The following is a 26017-nucleotide window of genomic DNA, read 5'->3' on the forward strand; positions in this document are numbered from 1 at the left end:
AACTCCTGGCTTGCTCTGAAGCAGCCATGGAGGCCAATTATTAATCCTTATCCTGTCTACCCAGCCTAGGAGGCTATTTGTGAACACTCTGTCTTGCCAGTTTCCTGTCAAAGTGTTGTCCCTGCAAACATGTTTATAGAATCATTCATCTTGCCCTTCCTAGTCAGTGAGTCATTTTGTCATTTTACTCTTCAAGTGTTGAATTGTCAGCCAGTCTACTTCCCATCAATGCACATGATTTTTTTTTCCCCAAATGACCCTGAGTTTGAACTGCTAGCCTTTACAGTTTCAGATTTTGTTTATGAGACAAATATTGTCTAGCAGTTCAGTTTAAGTCCGTGTGCCTAATGTTGAATCATCCGTCTATCCGATGTCAAGTAACATGTTTGAACACTCTGTTTGCCCTGTTATAGGCAGGAAATCAGGTTGGATCATTTGTCCAGGTTCAAGTATCAAAGGTTTTAGTATTGTGAAAGGTTTTGGTTTTTTCCTTACCACTCTTTCACTGGAATAGCTTTTTTGTAGCCTTTCCCATATCTCTGCCTTGGAAATAGAATGCATCTGAGCCAAATATCTTTTGTCATAGTAATATAAACTAATGTACACCACTATTCAGATCCTGAATGTGTTCTGTACACTATACACAGTTGTCTATGTGAACTTATATATTATTATTTATTTGTTACTTTTAACAACAAAACATATAACACATTGTTGTATTTCAGGTAAGGTCAAACAGTCTAGAAGGACACTTTGTTGCTTCTCCTGTCACCGTCACTACAGAAAACATTACCTCAGCAACCACGACTCAAGTAACCAAGGTAAGAGACATGTTACCCTGAGTTTGAGAACAATATACCCTCTGATCCAACACACCAATTTTATTCAGCTTGAAATAACTTAAAAAAAAAACAGTATAGTAAACTCTATAGTAAATTTCTCTGCAAACATTAATAAGGTGATTTTTTTTTATTTTAAAAAAGCTTTAAATAAACAGGATGGTTGTGAAGGACTATGAATGGAAGTTGATAAAATCTTTAGTTGGGGATTCTTTTTTTTATGTTTTCAGACAGTGAAAGGAGGTTATGCAGAGACCAGGATTGAAAAAAGGATAATCATAACAGGAGATGATGATGTGGATCAACATCAGGTAAGCAAAGACATTCATATGTAATATATGCTCAGTGTTGTTAAATTTTAACATGCCGTAAATAAAGTTGAAACTACCTTTCATGATTGCTTAGCCTGACTGAAAGACAATATTCAGGCTGCTAAGACACATTCACCTGTATTTTTACTTTTTATTTTTCTTCTACTAGTATAAAATTCACTCAAAACTATGTAAAATTTAGTATAATTTGGAAAGCACTAAACCTAATTTAGCATTTGTAGGTCAGCAAATAATATAATGCTACATGTATAATAAAATCTACTTTATATATAACTTTCTGCAGGCTCTTGCCATGGCAATACAGGAGGCAAAACAACAGCACCCTGATATGCTGGTGACTAAGGCCATAGTGGTAAGGGAAACAGACTCTTCATATGAAGAGAAACATCGAACATATGAGGTACAGCAAACAAAAAAAACATTGGTTATTGAATTTCTAAAACTAAGAATTTCTTATTGTCCATGAGGGTGATATTTAAACATATTAAATGTAAAGTATATTAAAGTAAAATGAATTTTAATTATAGGCTTTATCTCTGCAGTTGAGTTATTGCATGTTTCTGACCTTGACTTAACCGTTGTACATCTGTTTGTGTGTGTGTGTGTGTGTATGTGTGTGTACTGTGTATTTGTCCAATTGTTCCAGGCTTGACCGATAGAAGGTGCTATTTGGAACATGGAGAGAAGATCAGCTCCGGTTCTATGTATTTCAGTTGAAACTACTCATGCTACTGAACAGTTTGCTCAAAACAAATCACCCATGCACCCATTCCTCTGCCATCACACACTGATCTGTATATTTTGGTGACAATTTTCTATCATCTGGTGTCTGTTCTGTACCATTCTGAGTACTTTCAACATATAAACAGCAGTTTGAATTATCTTCAGTCTTGTGTAAATGTGAGAAGTTTAACATTTAATTTAGATTTTTTAAAAAGGCTGAAAGTGTTGGAAAATTATTGCTATCATGTATGCACTTCATTCTGTGACTTCCGACTTAGATCCTACCCTTTTTAATCTGACAGCTTTTTATAAAACTCTTCCTTAGGACTTGAATAGGTATAAGAATGGACATACACAGAAGTTACATATACTTTTTGAATAATATTTGATCAAGTGTTTTCTTGTTAATATAAATATTCATCATTTCAACTGTTTTACGCATATGCAGAAACTGTGGATGTTTGCAGTATAACATTTAGAAAGATTCCCACACCTGACATTTGGCAAATTTTTGAAAAAAGTGTATACCCCACATCATTTTAATTTGTGGCCATGATTATATAAAAAAATAAACCTCTTTGCTTTCTTTAGTCTTATTTAGGTCAACTGAGTATCCTCAATATTAACTTGGCTTCTAAATTATGTTGACTTGCTTATTAGGTGGCATTAAGGCATTTTTGGCCTGACACAAAAGCTGTGTCTTAGAAATCTCTGTTGTCTCAATTCTAATCAACACTTATAAAGAAAGCCCATGATGATTGTTAATGGGCTCAGTATAAATATACAATCCAAGATGGTGGTTGACAAATGTTACTAATATAGAATAAATGAAATAATAATATTTTATAAATGACTAAAAATGTGTATTTTTATTTTTATCATGTCATTACTTGCATTCTTTGTTTAAATATATTACTCGGTCGTCTGTGTGGAAAGTTATTTGACAATGTATCGCAGAATGTTTTAAATATTGTTAAAATTATGTTGTTTCACGATGTTGCCTTGGAAGGCAGTAGACAAGGCAGCTCACAAGGTTGTGTTCTAGTTACTGATTATCGAATGATAAAATTAATTTTATTTTTTGATTATTTTTCCATAGTTTATAATGTAAGGCTTTTTTGTATTTTCATTGAGTTCTATTTAAGTTATGCTGTATGACTTTGACTTTATGACTTTTTTTATATGCTCATTTAATGTGAGCTTTTGGGTTTTCCATATAAAATGTCACCATACAGCAGTGTGAATGTAACATTATATCTGACCTACTGTATGTGTATATTCCAATCAAATGCATAACACATATTTAAAAAAAGAATACATATAATTATAAAAAAATATGCATTGTCATGAAAAACAATCATCATGTGTTGTATGTTCTATGCATTCTTGTGTAGTAACCTAAAAGAAAACCATTAACAGAGGGGTACTAGATACTGTAAGCACTTCCTTTCAAGACTTCTGCAATAATTAATGTCTATAGATGAAACTGTAATTATACTCTGTTTATTCTGGATATATGCATCAATATGTTACCATTTTTTGTCTCTGTATGTAGACTTCTTAACATTTTCTCCTGAGGGATGGCAGATGCTTGAAAAAAAAAAAATCTGAATTTTTGTGCTCAAAAGATAATCCTGTTTATTTTTGAAAAATGTTATTACATGATTGGTTGTGTTGAAAAGAGGGAAAATTCTCTTATGTAGATGCAAGAGCATCATCAGGTTTTAGACAGTTAAGTCTGTTATTAAGCAAAATGTTAACAGAATAAAGACTGTTACTGTGACAAATATGACAGAATGTTGAATCAATCATATTATGTGATGCATAGCTTTTAGGCCTGGCACGATACATGTATTCATACCAAACCGTCACAGTACAGACATCTCAGTTCGGTGTATGCAGCTTTACGAATACAGGCAAGTCCCCCAATCCAGAAGGGGGTGTCCACATCAATGCAACGCTGTTTGATAAATGCCAGCAGAAGAACATGAATGTGCACTAGAAAACAAAGCCCTCTATCCAGTGACCATGTGCTGATTCTAACCTCATCTCTTATACTGCCTATGGCAAGCCGTTTTAACATTTAATCTATAAACTGCACTAGTATCTATTTCCATGTCATTAGAACTTATTTTTTTAGATACTAGAATATTATCCATTAAGTACTAGTGCTTATTTAGGTACTAGTGTCTTTTGTAAAGTCTATGAGATCATGAGATACTAGTGTGTTTTCATATTTATTACAATAATGACAAGTATGTCACTATACTTTTTCTTGTTAAGACAAAATGGAACTAATTCTTATTTTTTTTGTAACTAGTAACTTTTTACTTTTTCTATTTGCATTTCTTCACAGTATGCTAATCATTTGCTGAATATTAATAAACCAGCAACTTATAGGAGGGAGAATAACCAGGAAACTGAAACAATGAAAAGGATGTACATTTTTTGGAACTACATGGAAAAACAATAATTTGTACAAAAACATTTGCCAGTTTTGTAAATTAATTTTGTAAAAATGGTAGCCTGTGTTTGTTGTTCATCGAGCGTTCTCTAGTGGTTGAATGGAGATAAGACAACAGTTTTATTATTAATAATTAAAGTACTTTTTAATCTCTTAACAAAGCAACATCACACAAATTTTCTGGCTAAAATCATATTTTGTTATTTACGACTCCCTATTTGGCTGCTGTGATTTTAAGTCTAAGGAGTAAGGAAGTCGAACACGAAGAACCAACAACTTCCCTGACTTTACAAATTATATATTTATCACTAATAAAGTAATAAATATCTAATTTGTAAAGTCAGGGAAGTTGTTGGTTATTGCAGTAATGTGGTGTGTGACGTAATGAGACAAACAAACAAGATAGCATTTAAAAATATTTTAGTAAGAAATAAACATTCAAACAAGATGACAGTAGCTCTCGCATAAACAACAAGCACAGATGTTTATGGCACAGATGTTATGAAGCTCAAAAGTGCGAGACGTAAGCGGAGCTGAAAATCAAAACAAGTAATAAAAATAAAAATCTACATAACTCCCCAAAAATCCCCACGCTAATATAAACAAAAGAAAAGACATGAAAACATAAATACTAATCATAACATAAATAATCATAACATAAATACATCAGTCAACTTTTGGTTCCAAAAACTGAGGTAACTTTCTGGGTATGTATGTAACCATACCAACTAACTCTCTGAAGATATTTCAGTGTAACTTCGTTTCAGAAGGTTGGTGAGCATGGCGTGCCCTTTTGATGAGGATCCTGTGGACGTAGAAGCACAAATTATACGAGATTTTTTTCGTCGGGAGAGGGTTATACGACCACGTATTGATGTGTTTGCATACCCTAATGAATATTTGAAAGAGCGTTATCGTTTTTCAAAAGATTCATTAGTTTATTTAACACGTCTTTTAAAACCGCGTATCGCAAATGTGACAAACCGCGGTTCTGCGCTTAGCACAGAAAACATTCTGTGCGTAGCACTTAGGTTTTTTGCGTCTGGTCATTTTTTGTACAGTGTGGGCAATTCAGAGCATGTGGGAAAGGCAACTGTGTGTAGAGCCGTTCGTACAGTATGTCTGGCACTTAAACACGTTTGTACAGTTCCCTGGCCATGAACCTCTGCTTGTTATTAAAGACGAATTTCACAGAGTGGCAGGTTTGTCCTTTGTAGTAAAATCTATGACGCATATTTAATATTTAGTCATATTGTTTATATCTATACATGTATTCATTATGCGCACACACACTTCATAGTTCCATAAATTTCTGTTTCAGGGTTTCCAAATGTAATTGGGTGCATTGATGGCACTCACATTCCTATTAAAGCTCCATCAATAAATGAGGGAGACTATGTTAATAGGAAATCTATTCATAGTATCAATGTGCAGGTAACAACTTAAACAACTTTTTTCCCTTCTTAAAATCATTAAAGTCATTACTTTTTCCACTAACTAGGTAATATGGGAGGCAACCCAAATCATTAGTAATGTCGAGACAAAATGGCCAGGATCTGTGCATGATGCCAGAATTTTCCGCGAGTCATCATTATGCCAGACATTTCAGCAGGGTGTTTTACTTTATACAAATTGTTTTTTTCCTTTTTACTATATTTGTGTTGTACACTTCAATCATTACAGGACAGTACAATGGTTACTTGCTGGGGGACAGGGGACAGAGGATACATTTGTCTGCCCTATTTAATGACACCCTACCCTGAACCTGAGCCTGGACCACAGACACGGTTTAACCTGGCTCACAGTGTCTGCGTGGGCTCCGGGTTAGTCCAGAGAGGGCATGCAACGTTATAGTGGCTTGTGTTGTGCTTCACAATATTGCCACTATAAGAGGAGAGAGCCACCCTCCTTGTATTGAGGAAGATGGCCCAGAGGAACACCTACAGATTTTACGGGCCAACAGAGACGGAAGACTTTTGAGAGACAGGATCTGTCAAAATTACTTTTTTGCACTGGTCTGCCAGGCAGTTTATTTCTTTATTTCCTGAAAAACAATAAAAGTAAAATTCAATGAAATGTTTTTTATATTGCTTTATACATACACACACACACACACACACACACACACACACACACACACACATATATATATATATATATATATATATATATATAGTGCTGCTTTTTTAACAAGGAGCCTTTTCTCTTCCATTTGAAACTGTATAAGGTCCATCTCCATGTCACTTTTTCTTATTTGTTTTTGAAGATGGACCTTATACAGCTTCTTTGCTGGCAACTAGGAAGGTGGAAAAAAATTAATAAATGAGATTGTTTGGTCAGACAATATAATTAAAAAATGGACACCTGGACACAAATTGTTACCCTGCTTAGATTGTGTGCTGAGGTTGAAGGACCCTCATCTGTGGGCAAATCCCTGTACTGTGAAAGGACAATGACAGTTTGTTACTCTAATGCAAAATACATTATAATGGTATGCATCATACCTCAGTGGATCTACCAGTATTGTGAGACAGAAGATGTGGTCTCTTCATCGTCATCTTCATCATCTTCATCCTATAGGAGAAATATTCAAGTATACATTATCTGGCAAAAAAAAAAAAAAACCTAAAAGCAACTAAAGGTACCTGACAGACTGTGTTCTTTCTGGAGGGTCCAATAATACAATCCGTCCATCAGTATCTATAAGAACACACAACCCATAAAATTCTCAATATTATCAAAGAAAATAATACATGAAAACAGTAACATGTCAATCTAAGATCACAGTAGCCTATACATCATATGCATAAAATAAGACATAAAAAAATTATCTTGTTCAAAAAGCCTTTAAGTGACAGAGATAGTAATTTATTAGGACAAAAAATGAAAACAAATCATAGAGGTAAACTTACATTTCACCATTTTTTCACCATCACTTGGTGTGTGCGATGAACTGCTCCCTGGAATGCCAGCAACCACTGGTCGCCCTTTATTAAGGGACAGAGCCAGCTCCTCAGATGGGGTGAGGGGAGGTGGTGGTGAGCCCCTGCCAGTTAGACAGGCTTCAATCTTCTTTCTATTAGCTACATGACAGAATGAATATACTAAATCCTGTTAAAATAATAGTTCAGTAATTGTGTAATCAAATATTACATTTTTGCAGAATGTTTTTGTGTTTCATTTTGACTTGGCTTAAAGTTCTTGTGGCTCCAGAAGGATTACACCTTATTAAATAAGAAATATACATTATTATTTTAAACTAAAGAAATAAATGGCAGGAAAAGTAAATGCTTTCATAGTGAAATAACATATTCAAAAGGATATATAAGTCATACTTCATTATTTTGCATTATAATAAAACAGGAGCCAATACCAAATTTGTAATTTAATACACTCACGCATTAACTCTGTCCGTTATTTTTTGCCAAGCCAACTCTCTTGCTTTAGCTAATGCAGCTGTATTGCTTCTTTTTAATATTATTGGCTTAAACTCCTCATAAGCATGCATAAAAACCTCCAACTCCGCCTCTGTGAAATACGCTGCTCTCTTTTTTTCGCTTTGAGTTTCCATGTTGACTCATGAAATCGGTGATCCATTGAAAATGGAGATTTTGGAGGTTGGAGATTGATTAAACTAACTCTTCTCAGATGTTTTGAAACCAACTTACTCATGGTATGCCTGTTTAGGGTAAATCAATCCAGAGGTTATGATTTCTCAAATGGTAAGTTAACCAAGCTTTCTGGAATACCCCCCCAGAGCCAAACAAATCCAAAATCAAGGAAGCCGAGAGCCCTCAGAGAAAACACACTCTCCCGTGTTGCGTCACATCCGCATCCTTATAGAACATCGACTCCTCTTGATTGATGTGGGTGCAGCCGACGTCATCTCCATTAAGGAAGATCAATAGTGCTGTCATCCAACCAAAGCTCCTAAAAATAGACAAACACTACCAAACAAAGCAAAATAGAAAATAAGCGCTTCCTAAACTTATGAGACGTAACATGTTAAATAAATATAAACATTCAAAATACTAACTCTTATCAAAACCCGATTCAAAATTGAGTCATTCAGTCAAAAAATTACCACTAGTTTTCTATCCAACAGAAATATATAGTCAATCATAGCACATAGACTAACAACATTTTAACAGTTGATGACTTTACAAAAACCACATTACTTGCCATGTTTAAGTTCTACCTGCATATCATAGACAATATGAAAACCATTTTTTTTGTGTAATTTACTCTTTAATGTACTCTTTAGCAAAAAAATTTGTTGGAACATTGATTGAAATTTCTAGTCATCAACAAAAAATCCAACATTCATGGTCTTTGGTTACAATGCAAGCTTGATTCCATTAGATAAAAAACAGTGACCTTTTTATCTCTTAGTTCAGAAATCTATTATTGGAATTAGCAAGATTATGTCTCGCAATTCAGACTTTATCAGAATTGTGAAATACTGTAAATTCACAATTGCAAGAAAAACTGTCCGAATTTTAAGATGGCATGAAATGGCCATGGCAGAAATATGCTTTCATAGGTTCTACTGTCATGAACTGCACTTCTATGACTCTCTCCGACAGTCACCGAAGGAACCCTCCCCTGAGCACTAGCTATCCTGAACTGCATTTCCCATCATGCCCCATACCTAGGGCTCCTTACCTGCCAATGTGTAACTTCTTATACCCTTTATATAAACTCTGCTTAGACTCACCCTTAGTGTGAGGTCTTATGCTTGTCCTGGCTGGTAATGCTGACTGTTCTAATTCTACTGTTGATTTTCTTTGTTGATCTTGGGCTAGTTACTGTTTCTTTGATTGTTTGCTGCCTGCCTTTTGACCCCTTGCCTGGATTTCTTGACTTTGATCACTTGCTGCCTGCCTCGACCCAAGTCTGGTACTGTTTATGATTCTCCCTCTGTCTCTGATATATTTCTGATGCTGTTCTGATGCATTCTAATTAAAGCGCTTGCTAATGGATCTGGATGTCTGACTTGAGACACAAATGTCCACTGGAGGTGCTAAAAAAAACAGTATGTGACATTGAAAGGATGGACACATGATACGATTGACAATCAGAGATATATCTAGTTCCTCTTCAGGAACTCGAGCTGCGTCACAAACGCTTTGGGAACGCCTTCGGCGTGCGCCGTTCTGAACCACGTGTAAAATCTGTCCAATGGAGGGGAGCGACGTCATGGACGAGATGTTGTCGCCGACCAGGAAGTATAAAATCACACTCTGCGATGCCGGCACCAGCTTTCTGCGTTCAGTAAGCGCTACGTGTATATTGTTTGTCTATTTTCTGTCTGTATTGTCTAGCTTAAATATTATGGCTGATAATCAGGAGGTAAAAAGAAAATCTAAGACGAAACACGCTGGTGTTCCGTCACGTTTCAAGCGGTGTGCTGATCCCTGCCCTCGTTATATCACGGGTGGGGACACACACAGCTTGTGCGTGGCGTGCCTGGGAGCGGAGCACGCGGCATCAGCCCTCGAGGGGACTGATTGTCCGCATTGTTTGCAGCTACCGCTGCGAACACTCCGCTCCCGGAGGTCTCTCTTTCACGAGGGAGACTTCACCAGCGTCCCCAGGGGTGCGGGACCGCTTCCGCCGGCGGGCGGAGCGATTTAACGCACGTCTGGGGATCGCAACTCGATCTGACGGAGGAGATGGAGACGGGCTCGTCCCTTTCTCCATCGGAGTCCGCCAGATCGGGCGCTCAATCCGTGGTGTCGAAGCCCGAACTCCGGCTTCTTCGCCCGCGGGGAGACGTCCACTCGCGCTCACTCTTCCTCCGAGGAGGTTGATGTTGACGTGGTGGACGATGCGCCATTGCACACGCCACAATATGAGGAGCTCTTAGAGGTGGTAACTCGTGCGGTTGCCAAATTAAACATCGATTGCCCGCCGAGCGACACGCTGAGCCTCAGAAATCTAAATTGGATGAAAGATTTCTGAGAGCGAAGCAGCCACCTCTGAGACGGAGCCTTCCGTTCTTCCCAGACCTCCACAGTGAGCTGTCGAGGTCCTGGGGAAGGCCGTACTCCGCTCGTGTTTTCTCCCCCACTGCTGCTAGTTATTATGGTAATGTGGCGGGAGTCGCGGAGTGCGGCTATAAGGCGATGCCCCGGGTAGAACAGTCTCTTGCTACCTATCTGTCCCCCGGTGCGGCATCGTCTTTGAAGGCTCGACCTTACCATCAAGGCCGCTGAGAACAACGTCGGCTTTGATGGCTAAAGTACTGCGGCAGCAGGATTGGCTGGGTCGTGCATGCACACTATGGCGGTGTTGCAGGCATACCAAGCCGACCTGCTGAAAGAGATCGATGAGGGAGAGAGGGTCAGGTCCGATGACATCGCAGAACTGCGTCGGACGGCTGACCTCTGCCTCCGCGTCACTAAAAAGACCGCCCGTGCTGTAGGGGCGGTCTATGTCATCCTCAGGCCGCGCGAGAGGCATCTCTGGCTGACCCTGTCCGACATGAAAGAGCGGGACAGGGTCTGCCTATTGGACGCCCCCCTTCTGGCCTATTCTGCGACTCCGTTAATGAGGTCGTCGATAGGTACCAGGAGGCCCGTAAACAGGCGGCGGCTTTCAAGAGTTTCCTCCCACGTCGATCTCAGGGGGCATCGGGACGAGAGATGCCCCCACCGCGTGCCAGCTCCTCATATAGGCATGTGCAGAAACAGAGCGTCGCCTCTCGTTCCCCCCCTAAAAAACAGCAGGGGGCGAAGCGGCGCTGAAAGACCTGAGGGCCTTTTTGGACAGGAAGTCCACGGCCAAGAAGCCCTGATATGAGTGGTTCAGGGCTTCTGAGGGCTGCCCCTCCTGGGGAGGATCAGGTTATGCCTGGTCAGACGGCACCCGTTCCTCCTCAGGGCCCTCAGGGAGTAACTCCGCTATCTCTGCCCTCGTGCCAGAGTGCGGAGGCTTCCAGCACGTTTCCCCAGCCGGATTCACCCGAGGGTGCGTCACGGCCGGGGAACGCGCCTCCCCTGCGGGGGTCCCGTTTACAGCTAGCCCGTTGTCTGCCTGCCGGTCAACCATTTCAGGCCACCGAGTTACATGTATCTCACACACCAGAGGTCAGCCTCGAGAGGCTGATTCCCTTAGTAGATTATTTAGCAGCGTGGAAACTTCTGCCAAATGTATCTCAATGGGTCATGCTAACGATAGAGAAAGGCTATCGAATTCAGTTCGGTTTTCCACCACCGACATTCAGGGGGGTCACACCGACAGTAGTCGGCCCCCAGCAAGCTCTGGTGATGGAACAGGAAGTAAGATCCCTGCTCAGGAAGGAGGCCATCGAGGTGGTCCCTCCTCATGCTGTGGAATCTGGGTTTTACAGCCGCTACTTCATTGTTCCAAAGAAGGACGGGGGGTTGCGTCCTATCCTAGATCTCAGGGTCTTGAACCGCTCAGTCAACAGACTGAAGTTCAAAATGCTTACCATCAAGCATGTGGTGACTCAAATCAGATCCGAGGACTGGTTTGTCAACATAGATCTGAAAGACGCATACTTCCATATATCCATCCTTCCTCAACACAGGAAGTTTCTGAGGTTCGCTTCGGGGGCGTAGCATACCAATATCGAGTACTTCCGTTCGCCTAGCACTCTCACCCCGCACATTTACGAAGTGTATGGATGCAGCTCTGGCTCCACTGAGACTCCAGGGCATCCGCATACTCAATTATATCGACGATTGGTTGATATTAGCTCAATCAGAGCAGATGGCAGTTCAACATCGAGATGTTGTTCTGTCTCACATGGGGGAGCTGGGTTTGAGACTGAACGCCAAGAAGAGTGTATTGCGTCCCGCTCAGAGGACCACATACCTAGGCGTGGTGTGGGATTCGACCACAATGTGGGCACGCTTGTCTCCTGCCCGTGTGCAGTCAATCCTCATGTCAGTCGAGAGAGTCAGGGAAGGCCAGTCATTCACTGTCAAGCAGTATCAGAGACTGCTGGGCCTGATGGCAGCTGCGTCCAACGTGATACCCTTTGGCCTGCTGTACATGAGACCCTACAGTGGTGGCTCAGGACCAAGGGGTTCTCCCGAGGGAAACCCACTCCGCAAAATCAAAGTGTCACGCCGTGCAGTTCGGGCCTTAGACTTGTGGAGGAAGCCTTGGTTCCTGAATCAGGGCCCAAGGTTAGGAGCTCTATGTCGCCGGACCTCCCTTGCGACAGATGCATCCCTAACCGGTTGGGGCGCAGTATTGAACGGGCGCCCGGCCCACGGTCTGTGGAGCGATCATCACCACGGGTGGCATATCAATCTGCTAGAGATGTTAGCGGTATTTCGTGCTTTGAAGCACTTTCTCCCAGACCTGAGAGGTCACCATGTGTTGGTGCACACCGACAACACAGCGGTGGTCTCTTACATCAACCACCAGGGAGGTCTGCGTTCGCGCCCCTTGAACAAGCTGGCGCACCAGATCCTTGTGTGGTCCCAGGACAAAATCTGCTCGCTGAGAGCGACCTACATCCCTGGGCATCTCAATACGGGAGCCGACACCCTGTCGAGACGGGGGTTGAGGCCGGGGGAATGGATGCTTCACCCCGACGTGGTGAAGCAGATCTGGTCGAGATTTTACCAGGCAGAGGTGGACCTCTTTGCTTCTCGAGGAATGCACAATGTCCCCTCTGGTTCTCTCTAGTTCATCCAGCTCCCCTGGGACTGGATGCCATGTCACAGGCGTGGCCGAGGCGTCGCCTGTACGCATTTCCCCCGATTGCCCTGCTCCCCGGGGTTCTGGCGAGAGTGCGCCAGGACGGAGTCAAACTACTGTTGGTAGTCCTGTTCTGGCCGGGCCGAGTATGGTTTGCGGACCTCATCGGCCTAGTAGACGGTCATCCGTGGGAGATCCCCCTGAGGCCGGATCTACTCTCTCAGGCGGGGGGAACAATAGTTCACCCTCGCCCGGAGTTATTGAAGCTGTGGGTGTGGCCCCTGAGGGGGCACAACTCATAGCCTCTGGTCTTTCAGCTGAGGTTGTTGAGACCATCCTCCAATCCAGAGCTCCCTCTACGAGGAGCGTGTATGCCAGGAGGTGGGAAATGTTCACTTCCTGGTGTGGAGATCGCCACTTAAACCCAGTTAACTGCCCAGTAGGTTCAGTGCTGGAGTTCCTTCAGGCGAGATTCTCCACCGGGTTATCCCACTCCACCCTAAAGGTCTACGTGGCAGCTATATCTGCATATCATGACCCGATTGGTGGCCACTCAGTGGGCAAACACCCATTAGTTACACGATTCCTCCACGGTGTGCTGAGGCTGAGACCTCCAGTGCGGACCAGAATTCCCCCCTGGGATTTGGTTGTGGTGTTAGAGGCTCTGTGTAAGGCCCCTCGAAGAGGTTCCCTTACCCGTCTTATCTTTTAAGACAGCATTTCTCCTCGCCATCACCTCTCTGCGGAGGGTGGGAGATCTGCAGGCCCTCTCAGTGGCCCCTACTCACCTGGACTTTGCCCCGGGCATGTCCAAGGCTTTTTTATACCCACGAGTGGGTTATACACCTAAAGTGCCCTCTGTTACACCACAGCCGATCGTACTGCAGGCCTTCTGTCCTCCCCCCTTCCAGGATCCAGACCAGCGGAAGTTCAACTGCATGTGTCCAGTGCGAGCACTGGACACTTTATGTGCGCAGGACTGCGTCTCTGCGGAGGTCGGACCAATTACTTATTTGTTTTGGTCCGACAAATAGAAGTGGCGCTGCTGCTAAGCGGACTGTTAGCAGGTGGATAGTTGAGGCTATCCACCTGGCCTATGAAGCCTCTGCACTCCCATGCCCTCTCGGGTCAGAGCGCACTCTACCAGGGGTATGGCGGCCTCTAAGGCCTATCTTAGCAGTGTCCCCTCGGGGACATCTGCAACGCTTGAGGTGGTCCACGCCCTCCACTTTGCCCGGTTTTACAACTTGGACATGAGGGCTGCTCCTGGCTCCTCTGTCCTTTCCTGATGGGTGGTCTGAGGACCCCGTTTCAGGCAGGGCCTTGGAAATATGGCGGCGTGGGCATCTCGTTCCCAAAGCGTTTGTGGCGCAGCTCGAGTTCCTGAAGAGGAACATCTCAGGTTACGAATGTAACCATGGTTCCTCTAGGGAGCGAGACGCTGCGCCCCGATGCCATACTTCCCGCACCCCTGCCGGGCGCTTACTTCACTACGAGGCTGGTGCCGGCATCGCAGAAGCGTCACTTTATACTTCCTGGTCGGCGGCGTCATCTCGTCCATGGCGTCGCCCCTCCATTGGACAGACTTTTACGTGGTTCAGAAGCGGCGCGCGCTGAAGGCGTTCCCAAAGCGTTTGTGGCGCGGCGTCTGCGTTCCTAGAGGAACCATGGTTACATTCGTAACCTGAGACGTTCTTGACTTTTCATGAACAGAAGTGCTGTTTTAGTGCTTCTTAGCAAATTAAGTCAAAACAAGCCTAGAAGTACTTTAAAGGTTGTTTCTCAGCGAGAGAATGCTTTTTCATGCAGTTTCAAAGCAAATTGAGCTTTTTCAGTGTGTTTCTAGTCTTGGACACAAAAAGTCATATTAGAGCTCAAAAAGCACAATTTGCTTAGTTCTTGACTTTTCATGAACAGAAATGTTGTTTTAGTGCTTCTTAGCAAATGAAGTCGAAACAAGCCTAGAAGTGCTTTAAAGGTTGTTTCTCAGCGAGAGAATGCTTTTTCATGCAGTTTCAAAGCAGAATGAGCCTTTTCAGTGTGTTTCTACTCTTGGACACAAAAAGTCATATTAGAGCTCAAAAAGCACAATTTGCTTAGTTCTTGACTTTTCATGAACAGAAGTGCTGTTTTAGTGCTTCTTAGCAAATGAAGTCAAAACAAGCCTAGAAGTGCTTTAAAGGTTGTTTCTCAGCGAGAGAATGCTTTTTCATGCAGTTTCAAAGCAGAATGAGCCTTTTCAGTGTGTTTCTAGTCTTGGACACAAAAAGTCATATTAGAGCTCAAAAAGCACAATTTGCTTAGTTCTTGACTTTTCATGAACAGAAATGGTGTTTTAGCGCTTCTTAGCAAATTAAGTCAAAACAAGCCTAGAAGTGCTTTAAAGGTTGTTTCTCAGCGAGAGAATGCTTTTTCATGCAGTTTCAAAGCAAATTGAACTTTTTCTGTGTGTTTCTACTCTTGGACACAAAAAGTCATATTAGAGCTCAAAAAGCACAATTTGCTTAGTTCTTGACTTTTCATGAACAGAAGTGCTCTTTTAGTGCTTCTTAGCAAATGAAGTCAAAACAAGCCTAAAAGTGCTTTAAAGGTTGTTTCTCAGCGAGAAAATGCTTTTTCATGCAGTTTCAAAGCAGAATGAGCCTTTTCAGTGTGTTTCTAGTCTTGGACACAAAAAGTCATATTAGAGCTCAAAAAGCACAATTTGCTTAGTTCTTGACTTTTCATGAACAGAAATGCTGTTTTAGTGCCTCTTAGCAAATGAAGTCAAAACAAGCCTAGAAGTGCTTTAAAGGTTGTTTCTCAGCGAGAGAATGCTTTTTCATGCAGTTTCAAAGCAGAATGAGCCTTTTCAGTGTGTTTCTACTCTTGGACACAAAAAGTCATATTAGAGCTCAAAAAGCACAATTTGCTTAGTTCTTGACTTTTCATGAACAGAAGTGCTGTTTTAGTGCTTCTTAGCAAATGAAGTCAAAACAAGCCTAGAAGTGCTTTAAAGGTTGTTTCTCAGCGAGAAAATGCTTTTTCATGCAGTTTCAAAGCAGAATGAGCCTTTTCAGTGTGTTTCTAGTCTTGGACACAAAAAGTCATATTAGAGCTCAAAAAGCACAATTTGCTTAGTTCTTGACTTTTCATGAACAGAAATGCTGTTTTAGTGCTTCTTAGCAAATTAAGTCAAAACAAGCCTAGAAGTGCTTTAAAGGTTGTTTCTCAGCGAGAGAATGCTTTTTCATGCAGTTTCAAAGCAAATTGAGCTTTTTCTGTGTGTTTCTACTCTTGGACACAAAAAGTCATATTAGAGCTCAAAAAGCACAATTTGCTTAGTTCTTGACTTTTCATGAACAGAAATGCTGTTTTAGTGCTTCTTAGCAAATGAAGTCAAAACAAGCCTAGAAGTGCTTTAAAGGTTGTTTCTCAGCGAGAGAATGCTTTTTCATGCAGTTTCAAAGCAAATTGAGCTTTATCTGTGTGTTTCTACTCTTGGACACAAAAAGTCATATTAGAGCTCAAAAAGCACAATTTGCTTAGTTCTTGACTTTTCATGAACAGAAATGCTGTTTTAGTGCTTCTTAGCAAATGAAGTCAAAACAAGCCTAGAAGTGCTTTAAAGGTTGTTTCTCAGCGAGAGAATGCTTTTTCATGCAGTTTCAAAGCAAATTGAGCTTTTTCTGTGTGTTTCTACTCTTGGACACAAAAAGTCATATTAGAGCTCAAAAGCACAATTTGCTTAGTTCTTGACTTTTCATGAACAGAAATGTTGTTTTAGTGCTTCTTAGCAAAATGAAGTCAAAACAAGCCTAGAAGTGCTTTAAAGGTTGTTTCTCAGCGAGAGAATGCTTTTTCATGCAGTTTCAAAGCAGAATGAGCCTTTTCAGTGTGTTTCTAGTCTTGGACACAAAAAGTCATATTAGAGCTCAAAAGCACAATTTGCTTAGTTCTTGACTTTTCATGAACAGAAATGCTGTTTTAGTGCTTCTTAGCAAATGAAGTCAAACAAGCCTAGAAGTGCTTTAAAGGTTGTTTCTCAGCGAGAGAATGCTTTTTCATGCAGTTTCAAAGCAGAATGAGCCTTTTCAGTGTGTTTATAGTCTTGGACACAAAAAGTCATATTAGAGCTCAAAAGCACAATTTGCTTAGTTCTTGACTTTTCATGAACAGAAATGCTGTTTTAGTGCTTCTTAGCAAATGAAGTCAAATCAAGCCTAAAAGTGCTTTAAAGGTTGTTTCTCAGCGAGAAAATGCTTTTTCATGCAGTTTCAAAGCAGAATGAGCCTTTTCAGTGTGTTTCTAGTCTTGGACACAAAAAGTCATATTAGAGCTCAAAAGCACAATTTGCTTAGTTCTTGACTTTTCATGAACAGAAATGCTGTTTTAGTGCTTCTTAGCAAATGAAGTCAAAACAAGCCTAGAAGTGCTTTAAAGGTTGTTTCTCAGCGAGAGAATGCTTTTCATGCAGTTTCAAAGCAGAATGAGCTTTTTCAGTGTGTTTCTACTCTTGGACACAAAAAGTCATATTAGAGCTCAAAAGCACAATTTGCTTAGTTCTTGACTTTTCATGAACAGAAATGCTGTTTTAGTGCTTCTTAGCAAATGAAGTCAAAACAAGCCTAGAAGTGCTTTAAAGGTTGTTTCTCAGCGAGAGAATGCTTTTTCATGCAGTTTCAAAGCAAAATGAGCCTTTTCTGTGTGTTTCTACTCTTGGACACAAAAAGTCATATTAGAGCTCAAAAGCACAATTTGCTTAGTTCTTGACTTTTCATGAACAGAAATGCTGTTTTAGTGCTTCTAGCAAATGAAGTCAAAACAAGCCTAGAAGTGCTTTAAAGGTTGTTTCTCAGCGAGAGAATGCTTTTTCATGCAGTTTCAAAGCAAATTGAGCTTTTTCTGTGTGTTTCTACTCTTGGACACAAAAAGTCATATTAGAGCTCAAAAGCACAATTTGCTTAGTTCTTGACTTTTCATGAACAGAAATGCTGTTTTAGTGCTTCTTAGCAAATGAAGTCAAAACAAGCCTAGAAGTGCTTTAAAGGTTGTTTCTCAGCGAGAGAATGCTTTTTCATGCAGTTTCAAAGCAAATTGAGCTTTTCTGTGTGTTTCTACTCTTGGACACAAAAAGTCATATTAGAGCTCAAAAGCACAATTTGCTTAGTTCTTGACTTTTCATGAACAGAAATGCTGTTTTAGTGCTTCTTAGCAAATGAAGTCAAAACAAGCCTAGAAGTGCTTTAAAGGTTGTTTTCAGCGAGAGAATGCTTTTTCATGCAGTTTCAAAGCAAATTGAGCTTTTCAGTGTGTTTCTACTCTTGGACACAAAAAGTCATATTAGAGCTCAAAAAGCACAATTTGCTTAGTTCTTGACTTTTCATGAACAGAAATGCTGTTTTAGTGCTTCTTAGCAAATGAAGTCAAAACAAGCCTAGAAGTGCTTTAAAGGTTGTTTCTCAGCGAGAGAATGCTTTTTCATGCAGTTTCAAAGCAGAATGAGCCTTTTCAGTGTGTTTCTACTCTTGGACACAAAAAGTCATATTAGAGCTCAAAAGCACAATTTGCTTAGTTCTTGACTTTTCATGAACAGAAATGCTGTTTTAGTGCTTCTTAGCAAATGAAGTCAAAACAAGCCTAGAAGTGCTTTAAAGGTTGTTTCTCAGCGAGAGAATGCTTTTTCATGCAGTTTCAAAGCAGAATGAGCCTTTTCAGTGTGTTTATAGTCTTGGACACAAAAAGTCATATTAGAGCTCAAAAAGCACAATTTGCTTAGTTCTTGACTTTTCATGAACAGAAATGCTGTTTTAGTGCTTCTTAGCAAATGAAGTCAAATCAAGCCTAAAAGTGCTTTAAAGGTTGTTTCTCAGCGAGAGAATGCTTTTTCATGCAGTTTCAAAGCAGAATGAGCCTTTTCAGTGTGTTTCTAGTCTTGGACACAAAAAGTCATATTACAGCTCAAAAGCACAATTTGCTTAGTTCTTGACTTTTCATGAACAGAAATGCTGTTTTAGTGCTTCTTAGCAAATGAAGTCAAAACAAGCCTAGAAGTGCTTTAAAGGTTGTTTCTCAGCGAGAGAATGCTTTTTCATGCAGTTTCAAAGCAGAATGAGCCTTTTCAGTGTGTTTCTAGTCTTGGACACAAAAAGTCATATTAGAGCTCAAAAAGCACAATTTGCTTAGTTCTTGACTTTTCATGAACAGAAATGCTGTTTTAGTGCTTCTTAGCAAATGAAGTCAAAACAAGCCTAGAAGTGCTTTAAAGGTTGTTTCTCAGCGAGAGAATGCTTTTTCATGCAGTTTCAAAGCAGAATTGAGCTTTTTCTGTGTGTTTCTACTCTTGGACACAAAAAGTCATATTAGAGCTCAAAAAGCACAATTTGCTTAGTTCTTGACTTTTCATGAACAGAAATGCTGTTTTAGTGCTTCTTAGCAAATGAAGTCAAAACAAGCCTAGAAGTGCTTTAAAGGTTGTTTCTCAGCGAGAGAATGCTTTTTCATGCAGTTTCAAAGCAGAATGAGCCTTTTCAGTGTGTTTCTACTCTTGGACACAAAAAGTCATATTAGAGCTCAAAAGCACAATTTGCTTAGTTCTTGACTTTTCATGAACAGAAATGCTGTTTTAGTGCTTCTTAGCAAATGAAGTCAAAACAAGCCTAGAAGTGCTTTAAAGGTTGTTTCTCAGCGAGAGAATGCTTTTTCATGCAGTTTCAAAGCAGAATGAGCCTTTTCAGTGTGTTTCTACTCTTGGACACAAAAAGTCATATTAGAGCTCAAAAGCACAATTTGCTTAGTTCTTGACTTTTCATGAACAGAAATGCTGTTTTAGTGCTTCTTAGCAAATGAAGTCAAAACAAGCCTAGAAGTGCTTTAAAGGTTGTTTCTCAGCGAGAGAATGCTTTTTCATGCAGTTTCAAAGCAGAATGAGCTTTTTCTGTGTGTTTCTACTCTTGGACACAAAAAGTCATATTAGAGCTCAAAAGCACAATTTGCTTAGTTCTTGACTTTTCATGAACAGAAATGCTGTTTTAGTGCTTCTTAGCAAATGAAGTCAAAACAAGCCTAGAAGTGCTTTAAAGGTTGTTTCTCAGCGAGAGAATGCTTTTTCATGCAGTTTCAAAGCAGAATGAGCCTTTTCAGTGTGTTTCTACTCTTGGACACAAAAAGTCATATTAGAGCTCAAAAAGCACAATTTGCTTAGTTCTTGACTTTTCATGAACAGAAATGCTGTTTTAGTGCTTCTTAGCAAATGAAGTCAAATCAAGCCTAAAAGTGCTTTAAAGGTTGTTTCTCAGCGAGAGAATGCTTTTTCATGCAGTTTCAAAGCAGAATGAGCCTTTTCAGTGTGTTTCTAGTCTTGGACACAAAAAGTCATATTAGAGCTCAAAAGCACAATTTGCTTAGTTCTTGACTTTTCATGAACAGAAATGCTGTTTTAGTGCTTCTTAGCAAATGAAGTCAAAACAAGCCTAGAAGTGCTTTAAAGGTTGTTTCTCAGCGAGAGAATGCTTTTTCATGCAGTTTCAAAGCAGAATGAGCCTTTTCAGTGTGTTTATAGTCTTGGACACAAAAAGTCATATTAGAGCTCAAAAGCACAATTTGCTTAGTTCTTGACTTTTCATGAACAGAAATGCTGTTTTAGTGCTTCTTAGCAAATGAAGTCAAATCAAGCCTAAAAGTGCTTTAAAGGTTGTTTCTCAGCGAGAGAATGCTTTTTCATGCAGTTTCAAAGCAGAATGAGCCTTTTCAGTGTGTTTCTAGTCTTGGACACAAAAAGTCATATTAGAGCTCAAAAGCACAATTTGCTTAGTTCTTGACTTTTCATGAACAGAAATGCTGTTTTAGTGCTTCTTAGCAAATGAAGTCAAAACAAGCCTAGAAGTGCTTTAAAGGTTGTTTCTCAGCGAGAGAATGCTTTTTCATGCAGTTTCAAAGCAGAATTGAGCCTTTTCAGTGTGTTTCTACTCTTGGACACAAAAAGTCATATTAGAGCTCAAAAGCACAATTTGCTTAGTTCTTGACTTTTCATGAACAGAAATGCTGTTTTAGTGCTTCTTAGCAAATGAAGTCAAAACAAGCCTAGAAGTGCTTTAAAGGTTGTTTCTCAGCGAGAGAATGCTTTTTCATGCAGTTTCAAAGCAGAATGAGCCTTTTCAGTGTGTTTCTACTCTTGGACACAAAAAGTCATATTAGAGCTCAAAAGCACAATTTGCTTAGTTCTTGACTTTTCATGAACAGAAATGCTGTTTTAGTGCTTCTTAGCAAATGAAGTCAAAACAAGCCTAGAAGTGCTTTAAAGGTTGTTTCTCAGCGAGAGAATGCTTTTCATGCAGTTTCAAAGCAGAATGAGCTTTTTCTGTGTGTTTCTACTCTTGGACACAAAAAGTCATATTAGAGCTCAAAAGCACAATTTGCTTAGTTCTTGACTTTTCATGAACAGAAATGCTGTTTTAGTGCTTCTTAGCAAATGAAGTCAAAACAAGCCTAGAAGTGCTTTAAAGGTTGTTTCTCAGCGAGAGAATGCTTTTTCATGCAGTTTCAAAGCAGAATGAGCCTTTTCAGTGTGTTTCTACTCTTGGACACAAAAAGTCATATTAGAGCTCAAAAGCACAATTTGCTTAGTTCTTGACTTTTCATGAACAGAAATGCTGTTTTAGTGCTTCTTAGCAAATGAAGTCAAAACAAGCCTAGAAGTGCTTTAAAGGTTGTTTCTCAGCGAGAGAATGCTTTTTCATGCAGTTTCAAAGCAGAATGAGCCTTTTCAGTGTGTTTCTAGTCTTGGACACAAAAAGTCATATTAGAGCTCAAAAGCACAATTTGCTTAGTTCTTGACTTTTCATGAACAGAAATGCTGTTTTAGTGCTTCTTAGCAAATGAAGTCAAATCAAGCCTAAAAGTGCTTTAAAGGTTGTTTCTCAGCGAGAAAATGCTTTTTCATGCAGTTTCAAAGCAGAATGAGCCTTTTCAGTGTGTTTCTAGTCTTGGACACAAAAAGTCATATTAGAGCTCAAAAGCACAATTTGCTTAGTTCTTGACTTTTCATGAACAGAAATGCTGTTTTAGTGCTTCTTAGCAAATGAAGTCAAAACAAGCCTAGAAGTGCTTTAAAGGTTGTTTCTCAGCGAGAGAATGCTTTTCATGCAGTTTCAAAGCAGAATGAGCCTTTTCAGTGTGTTTATAGTCTTGGACACAAAAAGTCATATTAGAGCTCAAAAGCACAATTTGCTTAGTTCTTGACTTTTCATGAACAGAAATGCTGTTTTAGTGCTTCTTAGCAAATGAAGTCAAATCAAGCCTAAAAGTGCTTTAAAGGTTGTTTCTCAGCGAGAGAATGCTTTTTCATGCAGTTTCAAAGCAGAATGAGCCTTTTCAGTGTGTTTCTAGTCTTGGACACAAAAAGTCATATTAGAGCTCAAAAGCACAATTTGCTTAGTTCTTGACTTTTCATGAACAGAAATGCTGTTTTAGTGCTTCTTAGCAAATGAAGTCAAAACAAGCCTAGAAGTGCTTTAAAGGTTGTTTCTCAGCGAGAGAATGCTTTTTCATGCAGTTTCAAAGCAGAATGAGCCTTTTCAGTGTGTTTCTACTCTTGGACACAAAAAGTCATATTAGAGCTCAAAAGCACAATTTGCTTAGTTCTTGACTTTTCATGAACAGAAATGCTGTTTTAGTGCTTCTTAGCAAATGAAGTCAAAACAAGCCTAGAAGTGCTTTAAAGGTTGTTTCTCAGCGAGAGAATGCTTTTTCATGCAGTTTCAAAGCAAATTGAGCTTTTTCTGTGTGTTTCTACTCTTGGACACAAAAAGTCATATTAGAGCTCAAAAGCACAATTTGCTTAGTTCTTGACTTTTCATGAACAGAAATGCTGTTTTAGTGCTTCTTAGCAAATGAAGTCAAAACAAGCCTAGAAGTGCTTTAAAGGTTGTTTCTCAGCGAGAGAATGCTTTTTCATGCAGTTTCAAAGCAAATTGAGCCTTTTCAGTGTGTTTCTACTCTTGGACACAAAAAGTCATATTAGAGCTCAAAAGCACAATTTGCTTAGTTCTTGACTTTTCATGAACAGAAATGCTGTTTTAGTGCTTCTTAGCAAATGAAGTCAAAACAAGCCTAGAAGTGCTTTAAAGGTTGTTTCTCAGCGAGAGAATGCTTTTTCATGCAGTTTCAAAGCAGAATGAGCCTTTTCTGTGTGTTTCTACTCTTGGACACAAAAAGTCATATTAGAGCTCAAAAGCACAATTTGCTTAGTTCTTGACTTTTCATGAACAGAAATGCTGTTTTAGTGCTTCTTAGCAAATGAAGTCAAAACAAGCCTAGAAGTGCTTTAAAGGTTGTTTCTCAGCGAGAGAATGCTTTTCATGCAGTTTCAAAGCAGAATGAGCCTTTTCAGTGTGTTTCTACTCTTGGACACAAAAAGTCATATTAGAGCTCAAAAGCACAATTTGCTTAGTTCTTGACTTTTCATGAACAGAAATGCTGTTTTAGTGCTTCTTAGCAAATGAAGTCAAAACAAGCCTAGAAGTGCTTTAAAGGTTGTTTCTCAGCGAGAGAATGCTTTTTCATGCAGTTTCAAAGCAGAATGAGCCTTTTCAGTGTGTTTATAGTCTTGGACACAAAAAGTCATATTAGAGCTCAAAAGCACAATTTGCTTAGTTCTTGACTTTTCATGAACAGAAATGCTGTTTTAGTGCTTCTTAGCAAATGAAGTCAAATCAAGCCTAAAAGTGCTTTAAAGGTTGTTTCTCAGCGAGAGAATGCTTTTTCATGCAGTTTCAAAGCAGAATGAGCCTTTTCAGTGTGTTTCTAGTCTTGGACACAAAAAGTCATATTAGAGCTCAAAAGCACAATTTGCTTAGTTCTTGACTTTTCATGAACAGAAATGCTGTTTTAGTGCTTCTTAGCAAATGAAGTCAAATCAAGCCTAGAAGTGCTTTAAAGGTTGTTTCTCAGCGAGAGAATGCTTTTTCATGCAGTTTCAAAGCAGAATGAGCCTTTTCAGTGTGTTTCTACTCTTGGACACAAAAAGTCATATTAGAGCTCAAAAGCACAATTTGCTTAGTTCTTGACTTTTCATGAACAGAAATGCTGTTTTAGTGCTTCTTAGCAAATGAAGTCAAATCAAGCCTAGAAGTGCTTTAAAGGTTGTTTCTCAGCGAGAGAATGCTTTTTCATGCAGTTTCAAAGCAGAATGAGCCTTTTCAGTGTGTTTCTACTCTTGGACACAAAAAGTCATATTAGAGCTCAAAAGCACAATTTGCTTAGTTCTTGACTTTTCATGAACAGAAATGCTGTTTTAGTGCTTCTTAGCAAATGAAGTCAAAACAAGCCTAGAAGTGCTTTAAAGGTTGTTTCTCAGCGAGAGAATGCTTTTTCATGCAGTTTCAAAGCAGAATGAGCCTTTTCAGTGTGTTTCTACTCTTGGACACAAAAAGTCATATTAGAGCTCAAAAGCACAATTTGCTTAGTTCTTGACTTTTCATGAACAGAAATGCTGTTTTAGTGCTTCTTAGCAAATGAAGTCAAAACAAGCCTAGAAGTGCTTTAAAGGTTGTTTCTCAGCGAGAGAATGCTTTTTCATGCAGTTTCAAAGCAGAATGAGCCTTTTCAGTGTGTTTCTACTCTTGGACACAAAAAGTCATATTAGAGCTCAAAAAGCACAATTTGCTTAGTTCTTGACTTTTCATGAACAGAAATGCTGTTTTAGTGCTTCTTAGCAAATGAAGTCAAATCAAGCCTAGAAGTGCTTTAAAGGTTGTTTCTCAGCGAGAGAATGCTTTTTCATGCAGTTTCAAAGCAAATTGAGCTTTTTCAGTGTGTTTCTACTCTTGGACACAAAAAGTCATATTAGAGCTCAAAAAGCACAATTTGCTTAGTTCTTGACTTTTCATGAACAGAAATGCTGTTTTAGTGCTTCTTAGCAAATGAAGTCAAAACAAGCCTAGAAGTGCTTTAAAGGTTGTTTCTCAGCGAGAGAATGCTTTTTCATGCAGTTTCAAAGCAGAATGAGCCTTTTCAGTGTGTTTCTAGTCTTGGACACAAAAAGTCATATTAGAGCTCAAAAAGCACAATTTGCTTAGTTCTTGACTTTTCATGAACAGAAATGCTGTTTTAGTGCTTCTTAGCAAATGAAGTCAAAACAAGCCTAGAAGTGCTTTAAAGGTTGTTTCTCAGAGAGAATGCTTTTTCATGCAGTTTCAAAGCAGAATGAGCCTTTTCAGTGTGTTTATAGTCTTGGACACAAAAAGTCATATTAGAGCTCAAAAAGCACAATTTGCTTAGTTCTTGACTTTTCATGAACAGAAATGCTGTTTTAGTGCTTCTTAGCAAATGAAGTCAAATCAAGCCTAAAAGTGCTTTAAAGGTTGTTTCTCAGCGAGAGAATGCTTTTTCATGCAGTTTCAAAGCAGAATGAGCCTTTTCAGTGTGTTTCTAGTCTTGGACACAAAAAGTCATATTAGAGCTCAAAAGCACAATTTGCTTAGTTCTTGACTTTTCATGAACAGAAATGCTGTTTTAGTGCTTCTTAGCAAATGAAGTCAAAACAAGCCTAGAAGTGCTTTAAAGGTTGTTTCTCAGCGAGAGAATGCTTTTTCATGCAGTTTTAAAGCAGAATGAGCTTTTTCAGTGTGTTTCTACTCTTGGGCACAAAAAGTCATATTAGAGCTCAAAAAGCACAATTTGCTTAGTTCTTGACTTTTTATGAACAGAAATGCTGTTTTAGTGCTTCTTAGCAAATGAAGTCAAAACAAGCCTAGAAGTGCTTTAAAGGTTGTTTCTCAGCGAGAGAATGCTTTTTCATGCAGTTTCAAAGCAGAATGAGCCTTTTCAGTGTGTTTCTAGTCTTGGTCACAAAAAGTCATATTACAGCTCAAAAGCACAATTTGCTTAGTTCTTGACTTTTCATGAACAGAAATGCTGTTTTAGTACTTCTTAGCAAATGAAGTCAAAACAAGCCTAGAAGTGCTTTAAAGGTTGTTTCTCAGCGAGAGAATGCTTTTTCA

General features: G+C 39.7%; 1 protein-coding gene and 1 pseudogene across 18 annotated transcripts in view; both read left to right on the plus strand.

Moving 5' to 3' along the window:
• The window catches only part of LOC122354128 (band 4.1-like protein 1), a 150167-nt gene extending 146481 nt beyond the window's left edge, over positions 1-3686 (plus strand). For 17 of the 18 annotated variants that reach the window (XM_043252168.1, XM_043252174.1, XM_043252175.1 and 14 more), the window contains 4 exons: positions 726-821; positions 1070-1150; positions 1455-1571; positions 1818-3686. In XM_043252168.1, coding sequence (XP_043108103.1) covers positions 726-821; positions 1070-1150; positions 1455-1571; positions 1818-1823 — 300 coding nt within the window. In that variant the 3' untranslated portion in view covers positions 1824-3686. The remainder of the gene's footprint in view (positions 1-725; positions 822-1069; positions 1151-1454; positions 1572-1817) is intronic. The other variant, XM_043252169.1, reaches the window with a different exon arrangement.
• Positions 3687-5138: 1452 nt separating this feature from the next.
• Positions 5139-8266, plus strand: LOC122354353 (annotated as a pseudogene).
• Positions 8267-26017: the final 17751 nt, after the last annotated feature.

Source organism: Puntigrus tetrazona, chromosome 11 (assembly GCF_018831695.1).
Source record: "Puntigrus tetrazona isolate hp1 chromosome 11, ASM1883169v1, whole genome shotgun sequence".
Taxonomy (NCBI): domain Eukaryota; kingdom Metazoa; phylum Chordata; class Actinopteri; order Cypriniformes; family Cyprinidae; genus Puntigrus; species Puntigrus tetrazona.